Genomic DNA, 12,555 nt, shown 5'->3' with positions numbered 1-12,555 from the left:
TGGGACTTGTCTATATAGAAAGGGAAAAGTTTGTTTCAGGAATTATAAAAGAATAACTGGAATTTAAGTTAGCTTATTACAAAAAGTCTCTAATTTAAAACTCAACTTTTTTTTAATTCCAAGACTTATTTATTTTTTATCTATTTTTTAAATTTTTATTTTTAACCCTGAACCAAACTTTCTGTACACTAGGACTGGAGTGTTTTAACACATATGGGAAGATTACAGATTTTCTTTTTACCACCATATACAAGTTTCATAAAAGCAACAATTATGTTTCATTTTTTAATTGTCCATAATGTTTGCCATACAATAAATACTCAACAAATTTGGTGAATAAAACCAAACCAGTCAAAATCAGCAGGAAAATTTTGAAAACTCTTTTCAAAATCATCTTCCCATTACAATTTTAAAATACCTACTTTAAAAATAATATGAGTAATTCAGGGTCCATAAAACCAAAACTTTAAATTACCTCTTTTCTCCAGTGTATGCTCCCTTCCCCAACTCCAATGGGAGATTTCCAGAATCTGACTTTATGAGTAATTTCTTTTACTGATTTGTGTTTGTCTGCCAGAGGCAGCTCAGTGTAGAAAGGAAAGTCAACAAGCACTCATCTTCATAACTGGACGGCTGGACTACTCAAGGTACTGCTGAAGTGCCTGAAGTGCTCCTGGCTCACTAGTTCATACAGTAATAATACAGGTATCGTTTGCATTGTTTTCTTTCATCTTTACTGCTTTGTTTGTGGTTTGGTACATTAAAGGTTTAATTATGAAATAAACTTGAATATGAAATGCAAACTTTATTTGATAACTACTAAAGCAAACTGTGTACTATTAATATCAATGACAATTAAGTTTTGACTTTTAGAACTCATCCTAAGGTATATTTTTCTTAAAGCATAAGGGGTTTGGGGGGAACAAATTACCACTTTAACTGAGGGAATACTGTAATTAAATTCTCCCAAATCAGGCAATTTATAGCCACAGACATGACCCTGGCTGGCTATGAGAATGAGCCTCTCAGATCTCTGACTCCAGGGGAAATACTTGACTGTGGGCCCCAGCTGCTGCACTCTGAAATCCATCACTGTGCATGGAGGCCACACTTCTCAACTGGCTGCTGCCAGGCAAAGAGCACCATAGGCATACTAAGGCAGCCCTAGTCCTGGGAGATGAGGAATTTTTGTGATAGGCAACTTTGGCTCCAGGACTTCTGAGGTCTTGGTGAACTTCCTTAGAACTACGACACTTTCACCCAGACTTCCTTCCTTACCTCTCTCCTTCACTTGGAGTCAGACTTACATCAGTCTGACAACTCTCCTTGCCTCTGTCCTCATTTTCTCTCACAAGTACTTCTCCTAATAAATTTCTTGCATGCTTAATCCCATCTTGGCATCTGCTTCTCCCTTGCAGCATTAGACTGTTTTTTTCTATTTTGCCATTTCAAATGAATTATTTGTTTCCCTATTTGCTAAAATAGGATACACCAAACATGACAATTCCAATGCCTTTTGACTGGTAAAGATCTCAGCTAACTCCTTAGTAAGTATATTCTTGAGGGGACAAGATCAGAACTTCATACAATTCAACATATGTACTGAGCACCTGCTATACATGAGAAATATGCTAAGCATTACAGGGAATACAAAGGTGAGTAGGATCCTATCGTGCTCTCAAATAGCTCCCAATATAGTGGAGGAGAGAAGCCACAGATACAAACAAACTTTAAAGGGCAGATTATCATTAAGTACTAAAATTGAAGTATAAAGTACTAAAGAAATTAAGAGATTCATTCTATTTAGGGGATGGAATTGTAGTAGAAAGCCTTTGTAGAGATGGTATTTGAAATGTACATTGAAAGATATCATCAGGGCCTTCAGGTTGTACCTGCCTGTAATTAATAAGGACAATCCAACAAAGATCCCTTCCATGCTTGCACGCTTGACTACCCACAATGTGTAAATTCCTCCTATCACAATTCCCTCACACCTTCTCATTCCCAGAGTACTGATGGTTTCCTAGTTCCCCTCCAAAGGTGTTCCTCTCCCAGTATCCCCCCTTTCATCACCATTACCACTTAGACTCCTATGCCAGAATCCTGGGAATCAGCTTTGACTCCTCTCACTACCCTGTCATTCAACTACCAATCTACCTCTAAATCTAAACTCTGTCCACTACTTCCCTGGTGGTGCAGTGGCTAAGAATCCACCTGCCAGTGCAGGGGACACAGGTTCGAGCCCTGGTTGGGGAAGATCCCACAGTCCGCGGAGCAACTAAGCCCGTGAGCCACAACTACTGAGCCTGCGCTCTAGAGCCCGCAAACCACAACTACTGAGCCCGCATGCCACAACTACTGAAGCCCATGCGCCTAGAGTCCGCGCTCCACAACAAGAGAAGCCACCGCAATGAGAAGCCCGTGCACTGCAACGAAGAGTAGCCCCCGCTCACCACAACTAGAGAAAGCCCACGCGCAGCAACGAAGACCCAATGCAGCCAAAAATAAATAAATAAAAATAAAATATGTCCACTTTTCTTTATCCCCACCGCTACTGCCCTAGTCAAGACCACCATCATCCCTTCCATGAATTGCTGCAAAAGTCCCCTAACCTACCTTCCTGCCTACAGTTCTGCTGCCATTTAATCCAGGCTCCACAGAGCAGACAGTGATCCTTCAAAATTCATATCTTATTATCAATATCCTGCTTAAAACCTTTCAGTGGTTCCTCACGGTTCACAAGACCTGTCCCCACGCTCCAGACTCCAGCTACTCAGAATTCCTAAGATGCTGAGCTCCTCTTGGACTCCAAAGACTCTTTGGACCACAAACCCTTGGAACACACTTCCTCCTCATCCTCACCTGGCTAACTCCCACTTCCACTAAAATGTCACTTCCTTCACTCCCAAATATAAACATACAAGGATAGTCTCCTAGCTTCCTATTGCCATCCCAAGACCATTACTTCTCAGCCCTTTCCTTTATGGTCTATGCTGTCTTTTCATTAACTACCACCTTTAAAATTATTACTTTTTTATACAGCAGAATCCTTTTGTCAAATGCAATTCTACACAGAGCCCCAATATGTAGAAGAGTTAAGCTTCTCAGCCTAACTCAAGGAGTTTCAAAACCCTCTTCATTCAGCCTCCTTCCCTCCTAAGACACTGCTTCCCTAAAACCTAAGGTGCAGGACAATTAGAACACCATTGTCTGTATTATACTGCCTACTCAAAGGAAGAAACACAGTACAGTGGAAAGAGTTGTCTCTGAAGCTAAACAGACATAAGTTCAAATCTTGATTCTACTCATTAGTCACAAGATCTTGAGCAATTTGCCTGAGGATCCATTTCCTCAGCTGTAAAAATCACCACCTTGAGAAGTCAATGGGTAGAACAGAGATAAGTATGTAAAGTACCAAGCATAGTGCCTAGAATACTGACACAAAGCAGGAAATCAATAAAATACTATCTGCTATGGCTTATCCAGGAAATGTAGGTTAACATTCAAAATCAATTAAGGTGATTTACCATAATACTGACAGAATAAAGGAGAAAAACCTTATGATTATTTTAAGAGACACAGAAAAATCATTTGACAAACTTCAGTATCCATTTGTGATTTTAGAAAACCCCAAAACTCTCAGAAAACTACAAGTGGAAGGGGAAATCCTCAATCTGATAAAGAGCATCAATGAAAACTAACATCATCCTTAATGGTGAAATAAGACATGCTTTTCCCTTAAGAATGAGAACAAGGCAGGATGAGCACTCTCCCTACTTTGATTCAACACTGTAATGGAAGTCCTAGTCAGTAAAATAAGAAAAAGAAATAAATATAAGACTCTATTTGCATATGACATAATTATGTAGAAAATTCTATAAAGTCTACAAAACAACTACGAGCAAGGTCAAAGGATACAAATCAATATACAAAAGTCAGCTACATGCTTTTGTTTTTTATTCAGATATATCATCTTTATTAAACAACTTTTTTGAGTTTCATAATGCCTTTCTTTTTCATGCATTTTCGGCATACTGAAGGACTCGATGCATATTTAAGGACTTCCAAATGATAGCAATATAAAATTTCTGCAATTCCCTCTCTCTTTCCCCTTAGAAGTCTCTCTCCTTCATCTCCCATTTGGACTAAATTCTCTCTAGGCCTGGGCACATGTGTTACCCTGCAACTTCTCTTTATTGCTCTCCGAATTTTCACCTATTGTTTATATACTTGTAGCAAACAACTGGAAAATAAAATTTTGAAACAATTTACAATAGCATCAAAAAGCAAAATATTTCAGATTAAACATAACCAAAGACATGTAAGACTTCTACACTTAAAGTGTTTCTGAGAGAAATTTAAAAGTCTAAATAAATGGAGACCTATACTACATTCATGAATCCAAAGATTTGCTATTGTTAAGATGTCAATCCTCCCTAGTTATCTACAGATTCAATGCAATTACAATTAAAATCTCACCAAGATTTTTTGGTAGAAATTGACAGAATGGTTTAAAATTTATATTGAAATGCAAAACCTAGAAACAATAAAATAATATTTTAAAAGAAGGAGGACTTACACTACCTAACTTTAAGACTTACCATAAATCTACAGTAATCAATAGTGTGGTATTCGGGTAAAGATAAACAAAACATCAATGGAACAGAATGGAGAGTCTAAAAATATATATATATTTTATATATATTACATATTTAAATATACATTTACATTAATATATAATATATATTCATTAATTTTCACAAAAACAACAACAGAATCCAACAGGGAAAGGAAAGTCCCTTTGACAAATAGTTCTAAAATAACTAGATACAAGCATAAAAAAAATGAATCTCAATTCTTACCTCGTATCATACACAATTAATTTGAAATGGACCACAGATTATGTAAAAGCTAAAACTATAAAGCTTTTAGAAAATAGCATTAGGACCATGTCTTCATGACTTGGTGGCAGGCAAGGGGTTCTGGGACAGGGCACAATAACCTTAAAAGAAAAAAAACCTGATAAATTTGTCTCCATCAATATTAAAAACTCGGGTTCATCAAAAAACACCATTAGGAAAATGAATAGACAAGCCACGGGCTAGAAGAAAATATTCATGAAACATATATCTGATAAAGGACAGTTAACCAGGATATACAAAGAACTCCCACAACTCAATACTGTAAAGAAAAACAGCTCAATTTTTTAAATGGGCAGCAGATTTACACAGACACTGCCCAAAAGAAGATATACAAATAACCTACAAGAACAAGAAAGAGTGCTCAATATCATTAGTCATCAGGATATAGCAAATTAAAACCACAATGAGGACTTCCCTGGTGGCGCAGTGGTTGAGAATCTGCCTGCTGATGCAGGGGACACGGGTTCGTGCGCCGGTCCAGGAAGATCCCACATGCCGCGGAGCGGCTAGGCCCATGAGCCACAACTACTGAGCCTGCGCGTCTGGAGCCTGTGCTCCGCAACGGGAGAGGCCACAACAGTGAGAGGCCCGCGTACCGCAAAAAAAAAAAAAACCCACAATGAGATACCACTACACACCCACCACAACGACTACAATTAAAGACTAAAAAAATTAAAAAAATAAAAAAAAAAAAGACTAATAACACTGAGTACTGGCAAGGATGTAGAGCAACTGGAACTCTCATACATTGTTGGTGGGAACATAAAATGGTACAACCACTTTGAGAAAAGGTCTGGGAGTTTCTTATAAAACTAGCGGACACTTACTCTATGAGCCATTTCTCCTGATATTTACCCTAGAGAAATGAAAACATTTCTACAACACAACCTGTATAAGAACATTCATGGCAGCTCTATTCATAATGGCCCCAAACTGGAAACGTCCCTGATATACATCCACTTGATAAACTTTTGACATGTTCATATGAGAGAAAAAAGGAATGAATTCTTCATAAACACAATCTCAAAAGCCTTTCCAAAAATATATACTGTACGATTCTATTTATATGATATCCTAGAACAGATAATATTAACCTATGGTAGGATGATAGAAGATCAGAAAAGCAGTTGCTTCTGGAGGTTGGGAGCAGGAACTGACCGAGAAGGCACATGAGGGAAATTTCAGGAGTGATAGTAATGTTCGATATCTTGGTAGAGGCTTAGGTTGTACTGATTTGCCAAAATTCATTAAATGGTACAATTAACATTTGTGTATTCCATTATATGTAAATTTTACCTAAAAAACAAAAAGAACTGCAAACAAATACTGAACTCTAAGTTAATGACATACATGCTGAAGTATTTAGGGGTAAAGTGTACCGATGTCCACAACTTACTTTGAAATCCATCAAAACGTAAGTTGTATTGGTGGATGAATAGGCATGTGATAAAGCAAACAGTAAAATGTAAATTATAAAATCCAGGTGTAAACTGTAAAACAATTCCTTACGTGCTCCCATTACCCTTTTCTAACTCATTGAGATTTCTAATCCATGGAGCTCTCATTTACACCTCCATTATGTCTCTTATAGCTTCACTTCCAATCATCTGTAATATCTCTATTCTCTTCGTCTCTACTGCAGCCACCTGCAACCAACTACCCTTCTCTACCCATTTACCTAAACTGATGAGTGCTGCCCGAGGAAAATCTCACAACCACTAGACCAATGAATGCTACTCCAAATTTATAACTTCCACACTCAGCACTGCTGAGCAATTCCTTTCTAATTCACTGGTTGGCTCCTTCTCCAGACTCCACAGCAGCAATTCCAAAACTGGATTATGCTTCTTAAACTCCTTACTCATTTCTCTTTCCTCACTCTATGTAAAGGATCTTGCCTTTCATTCCATCATGAACATAGTGGCTACCGAGCATGAACTACCTGCTCCCCAACCTACAAACCCATTTTATCTCACCTCCTCCCACCTCAGAAGAAAGGATGTCATCACTCCTGCCAGAGGTAGCGGATCATCATCAGTACTGCTTAAAAATGCAGACTCTGTAACCAAGTTATACTTTCCAAACCTCAGTTTTCTCTCTTATAAAATAGAGACAATAACAGTATACTGTGAGAATAAGAGAACACATGCAAGGCACTTAAAATAGTACCTGGCAAATAATTCAAGGCAAATCCCACTGCTGTGTTCCTGAGCTCATCTTGTTCAGTATCTTCACTAGCATTCTCTATCAGCTCCTTCCCCAAAGCCTCCTAACATAAACAAGTTTCCATTACCTTCAAATAAAAAACAAGTGTCTTCCCCAACTTGAACCCCCTTCTTGTCACAGAAGTATCTCTTTTCCCTTCATTTCCAAGCTTCTAGGGGGAAAAAAAAATCTGAAGAAACTCATCTGTTCTTGCTATTCTTTTTCTATGCTCTTCCATCTTCTATTCTCACACCGAAACTGCTTGGACATAAGTGACCCCTAAGCTGTCAAATCTAACTAACACTTTTCAGGCCCCTTATTTGACTTTTCTATAGCCTGATACAGTTAATGACACTTTTCTTGAAACCCCTTCCATTCTCAGCTTCTCAGACACTAGGGTCCCATTCTTTCTACCTGACTCTTTCCTTCTTAATCTCCTTTACTCATGCCTTTCCCTCTGCTCTTCCCCTACACCCTATTGTCCATTCTATTTCCCCAGTTCTGATGCCAGCCTTATTTCATTCTTATCTCTAATCATTTTCAGTGGGTGGCCTCACCTACTTTAACACCTTCTTTGAGGTACAATTAACATACAATAAATTGCACATATCTGAGCTGTATAATCCGTTAAATTTTAATATATGTATACTCTCCTGAAACTACTGGTACAATCAAGACAAATGAACATAAAAGCCTGCCCCCCAAAATAACTACTGACTTGCTTTTTGTCACTGTGGATGCATTTTCTAGAAATTTATAGTATATACTGTGGTGTTTTTTGAGGGGGCAGGGGGCAGTTTCTTCGGCTTCTTTCATTCAGCTTATTTTGAGATTAAGCAACGTTGTCTTGTATATCAATAGTTCATTCCTTTTTACTGCTGAGAAGTATTCCAATGTATGACTATATCACAATTTGTTTATTAATTCACCTGCTGATGGACATTTGGGTTGTTTCCAATTTTCTGCTGAACAGAACTGCCATGAACATTCATGTGTAAGTCTTTCATAGGATATAAGCTTTGTCTATTCTCATGGCTCTACTCACACACCTGGAAGTCCCAAATCTGTTTCACCAGATACCAACAACCAGTTGCCAGTTTGACAAGTCCACCTGGATAACCCAAAATGACTTTTAAATCAACAAGTTCAAAACTCATCTTATAATGCCACTCTTTCCACCCCAGCAGGTTCTCCTCCTACATTCTCTATCCTGACTAAAGGCACTCAAACCAGAAACTTAAGAATCCTCCTACTCTTACCATTTCCCCCAATCAATCAGTGAGTTACTAGATCCTGTCAATTCTGCATTTTAAACATCTCTCAAGTAAAATCCATCTCCACACTTCCATCCTAATTCAAATGCATATCATCTCTTGGCTGGACTATTAACCCTAGCCTTCTTCTAACTTTTCTCCTTACCTTGGGTCTCATTATTCTCCAATCCATTTTCTATTCTATGGCCAAAGTGGATTTTCTAAAATTGAAATTTTATGTTACTCCCCTATTTAAAATTCCTCAATGCCATCTATCCCCTCAAGATAAAATTCATACTCCTTAGCTTAACATACAAAAAGTTCTCTATAAATCAGTTTCCTCTCCAAACTCATCTTCTGCCACTTCCCATCATATTCGAACTTAGTCATTTCTGGATGATGTCAATTACCTTTTAATCCTTAGTGCTGAGAGCAATACTTGGTCTGCAGTAGGCACAATATGCTTATGCAATAGATAAGGTAGGACTTAGACTAACAGATATATTGAGACCTTCTGGGGATTTTCAGGAAAAGTAGTAGTCCAGTCTGGCTGAAGCATAAAGTATATGAAAGACTATGGTAAGCAATCCATCCAGAAAAGCAGGATGAAGCCAGACCACAGATCACTATCAAGTTTATTCCAAAGAATACACACTTCATTCTATGCCCTCAAAAGACATCAACGGTTCTGAACAAGAGTGTGACACATTCAGAAGTGTCCCATAACTTCTGAAATTTGAAAAATAGATAAAGGAGAGGTGAGAGGCAGTGAACTCAGTAAAGAGGCTACAGCAGTAGTCTGGGAAAGGGGACTCAAGAGCAGTGGGAGTAGGGGGAATAGATTAAAAGAACATGTCAAGGGGAATGAAGCTACAGGCTCTGACTGGGTGTGGGCAGTACTAAGTCATCAGAGATGACTCCAAAGTTTTGAACCAGTCAAATAAAATAATACAGCTAATAGATCAAGAAGAATTCTTTTTTAATAGGTGAAAGGGAGGGAGCTGATCGTTTTGTTTGGGTTTTCCCTACCCTTTCATTCAAATTTAAGTCCCAACCAGGCGTCAGGCACTGTATACATGGAGGATAAAACGAGGGTAAAATATCGTCCCTGTTCCCAAAGACCATCCAATCTGGTTGGGGTGGGGAACGTAAACAGGAAAAAAATAGGAACTTAAAATTCATTGTTAAGTGCTAGGCTAGGGTGCTAAAAGAATATTTAGATTGAAAGAAAGACTATCCAACTCAGGCCTGAGGATCTGAGAAAAGATCTGAGGTCTAGAGAGTCCAGAAGATGAGTGGTGTTAGGCCAGGCAAAAGGCCGTGCAGGTGAAGAAAACCTGGATGTTCAAAGAGCCTCAGGTTAGATAACACAAGCTGATGCATCTGCAAACAGTACAATAAGTCGAAAAGAAGATATGGAGATATCCACAGGAAATGTCTAACAAGCAGATGAAAATGCAGGTTTTGAGCTACCAAATATATTTTCAACCTGTCTTTGGTGGCTTAAAATCATCTTTAGTGCGTATTTTATATACGAATTGGGAGAATCTCACACATCAGCGAGACTGTGTACACTTCCACCTTCTCCCATCACTTCTACTGTCAAGCAAGGGTATCTCTGCTTAAAGTCAAACCGGGTTTATATAAATAAGCAAAGAGGACTGGTGGGGACTGTGGAAAATCTTAGACAGATGCCTTGTCTAAAGAAGGCAGCCATTTACTCAGCTCCAGCAGCTTACTGCCTTGCTTGAATGCTGGCCCAATGTGGAGAGATCTTCCTATTCTCCAAGAAAAGCTCAAAATTCAGATTTTATGTAATATCTCCCATTTGAAAATACTGGCATCTGATTACATTAAAAATAAAACAACACTATGCCAGCCAAAAAAAATGCTTTTGTGGACAGATTTCAGCATGGGCCACCAGTGTGGCAGAGTTAGATCTGGTCTGCTAAATCCTCCAGTGCTCTTTTCACTACCTCATAGGAGCCTCAACTGACAGGGTTTCATGGTGACTCCCATGGGATAGGAACTGCTTGCTTCCAAGCAAAACAGCCCCAAACTGATAGTGCTTTATTAGTTCTTTTATATATTGTCAATAATTTTTGTCTCTTCCCCACCCTGGTCAGGATACCTGCCTCTAGCATCATTGAGACTTCCTACTCCCCTTCTATTACAACCTAAGATGGCAAGCTAGCAGGTAAAGCAAAAGTAAACAGAGAGCCTGACAGGATTTCTAATGAATAAAGCAGGTAAGGCATATGGCAAAGATTTGGTTTTCTTAGAAAACAATTATCACAGAGATATCTGTGACTAGTCAGATACCTGAGCAAAAAAGTCAATAACTTATATTTGAAATATATGAGCAATTTCTACTAACAAACCAAATAGGTTCCATTGTGAGCTACCAAGAGGGGGAGAGGGAGAACATCGCAAAAGGGAAAGTAAAAGTTGCTGGCCTTTGAGAAATATCAGATACCTCTTAAAACACAGTTTTTTTAAAGTATAAATGTTTAAAAGAAAAGGTACACTATAATCTCAACTCTCAGTGAGGAATAAAAATATTTTAAAATCAGATAACATGAAACATTCTTCGAGCAACAAGAAATGGGGCTTTAGAAACACTATTAAAAGAGTAAAGCTATCCCTATATTTATAAGAGGTAAAAGGAAAACAAAATAATCTGATAGTTTTTAATATTCATTCAGAGATCAGTTGCTGATGTTTTAGTGTATTATTAAGTCACAACGTTGCTTCAGAAGCTCTGAAAATGTAACTACACTTCCTAATTATACTAAAACGTGTAAAAGTACAGATCACGGGGTATATAAGTTTAGATAACAATGTGGCAAACTCGAAGAAACACAGAAATGTTAAAATTTCTAATCAACAAACCGAATGACAGTACCAAGATTTTGAGAGAGAAAGAGAGACGTGGGGGGCGGGGAGGGAGAGAAAAAGAGAGAGAAAGAAAGAGAGAAAGGGAAGGGAAGGAAGGAAAGCAAGGAAGGAAGGAAGGAAGGCCAGTGGCATGTGCACCCGCCCCTGTGAATCGGAGGAGTCGGGGAATTCAGGGGAATGAAGAGTGATTACAGAGGGCGAGCAAAGCAGGCCCTGTTCCTGCTGGCAGGCGAGCTCTGCAATTACTTAGAGCAAGCATTATGGCCAGAGCATTCTGGAGCCCACTTAGACGAGCAGACTGGACACCTAAAACCGGAGGCTGACAGCAGCTCGGGGAGAGGACCGAGAAGGCGGAAAAGTGGCCTGCTTTGACCTCCACTGAAAACGGAGGCTCCTCCAACTCTCGTCTCTGAACCAGGGGCAGGGGCAATAAGCTCTCAGCGGTTGGATTCTTCGGACAAACTCTCTCAGGCTCCCTGCGGCCTTCCCACACACCACACCGGGTTAATGTCAACACGGAGAGCCAGCGGGTGTGAGGGAACCTCTCGGTGTGCGCCGTCCTTTCTGGGAGGCGGTGAGACCGGGAAGAAAGACGACTCCGCGCGCGCCCCGCCTCCCAGCCCTTCCCCAGCCCCGGCCCGGCGCCCTCGCAGGGGCTGCAGCCGGGAAGCGCGCTCCTCACCTTTTTCAGCGCAGGCACCAGCAGCCCCCGCCACTTGGGCGCGTTCTCCTCGCTGAAAAACTCGTACGGCAGCTGCTGCGCCTGCATGGTGCCCCCGGGGCGCCTCCGGGTTGGGAGAGGGGCGGCGGCGGCCGGGCCGGGGAGCCGCGAGAGGGCGAGCTCTTAGCGCGGAACAGGGCCGCGGCCCCACCGGACGGCCCGGCCCCCTCGGGGCGCCGAGCGGCCGGGCTAGCCCCGGAGAGGGAGCTGGGTGGCGAAGCCCGCGCCCGGCCACCCACCCGACACGGACACCAGCCGCGAAGAGCGAACGCAGCCCGGAGGCGGCGGCGGTGGCATCCCGCACCACCGCCCCGGGGCCGGGCCCCCACTCCTCCCCGGCCCGCTGGCGCCGCCCCGGGTTGCCCTCCGCCGCGGTCGCCGCCCGCCCTCCCGCCGGGGCTGCGCTCCCGGGCCCGGCCTGGCCCCGCGGCGGAGCCGGCGGCTGGGGGAGGGCGTGTGGACCGACACTCCGGCCGCGGCGCCCGCTCGGCAGGGACCCCGAAACGCGAGTGACCCGGGGTGGGGCGGAGCTGGGCGCGGGGTGTACCGGGGGAGG

The 12,555-nt window shown here is 41.3% G+C and overlaps 1 protein-coding gene across 3 annotated transcripts in view; it reads right to left on the bottom strand.

Annotated features, from left to right (window-relative positions):
• SOS1 (SOS Ras/Rac guanine nucleotide exchange factor 1) overlaps positions 1-12,184 on the bottom strand; it is a 153,604-nt gene extending 141,420 nt beyond the window's left edge. For all 3 annotated transcript variants that reach the window (XM_079940715.1, XM_079940716.1, XM_079940717.1), the window contains exon 1: positions 11,961-12,184. In XM_079940715.1, the coding sequence (XP_079796841.1) occupies positions 11,961-12,047 (87 nt within the window). In that variant the 5' untranslated portion in view covers positions 12,048-12,184. The remainder of the gene's footprint in view (positions 1-11,960) is intronic.
• Positions 12,185-12,555: the final 371 nt, after the last annotated feature.

Source organism: Stenella coeruleoalba, assembly GCF_951394435.1.
Source record: "Stenella coeruleoalba genome assembly, chromosome: 13".
NCBI lineage: Eukaryota > Metazoa > Chordata > Mammalia > Artiodactyla > Delphinidae > Stenella > Stenella coeruleoalba.
This window is presented reverse-complemented; position numbering and strand designations above follow the sequence as displayed.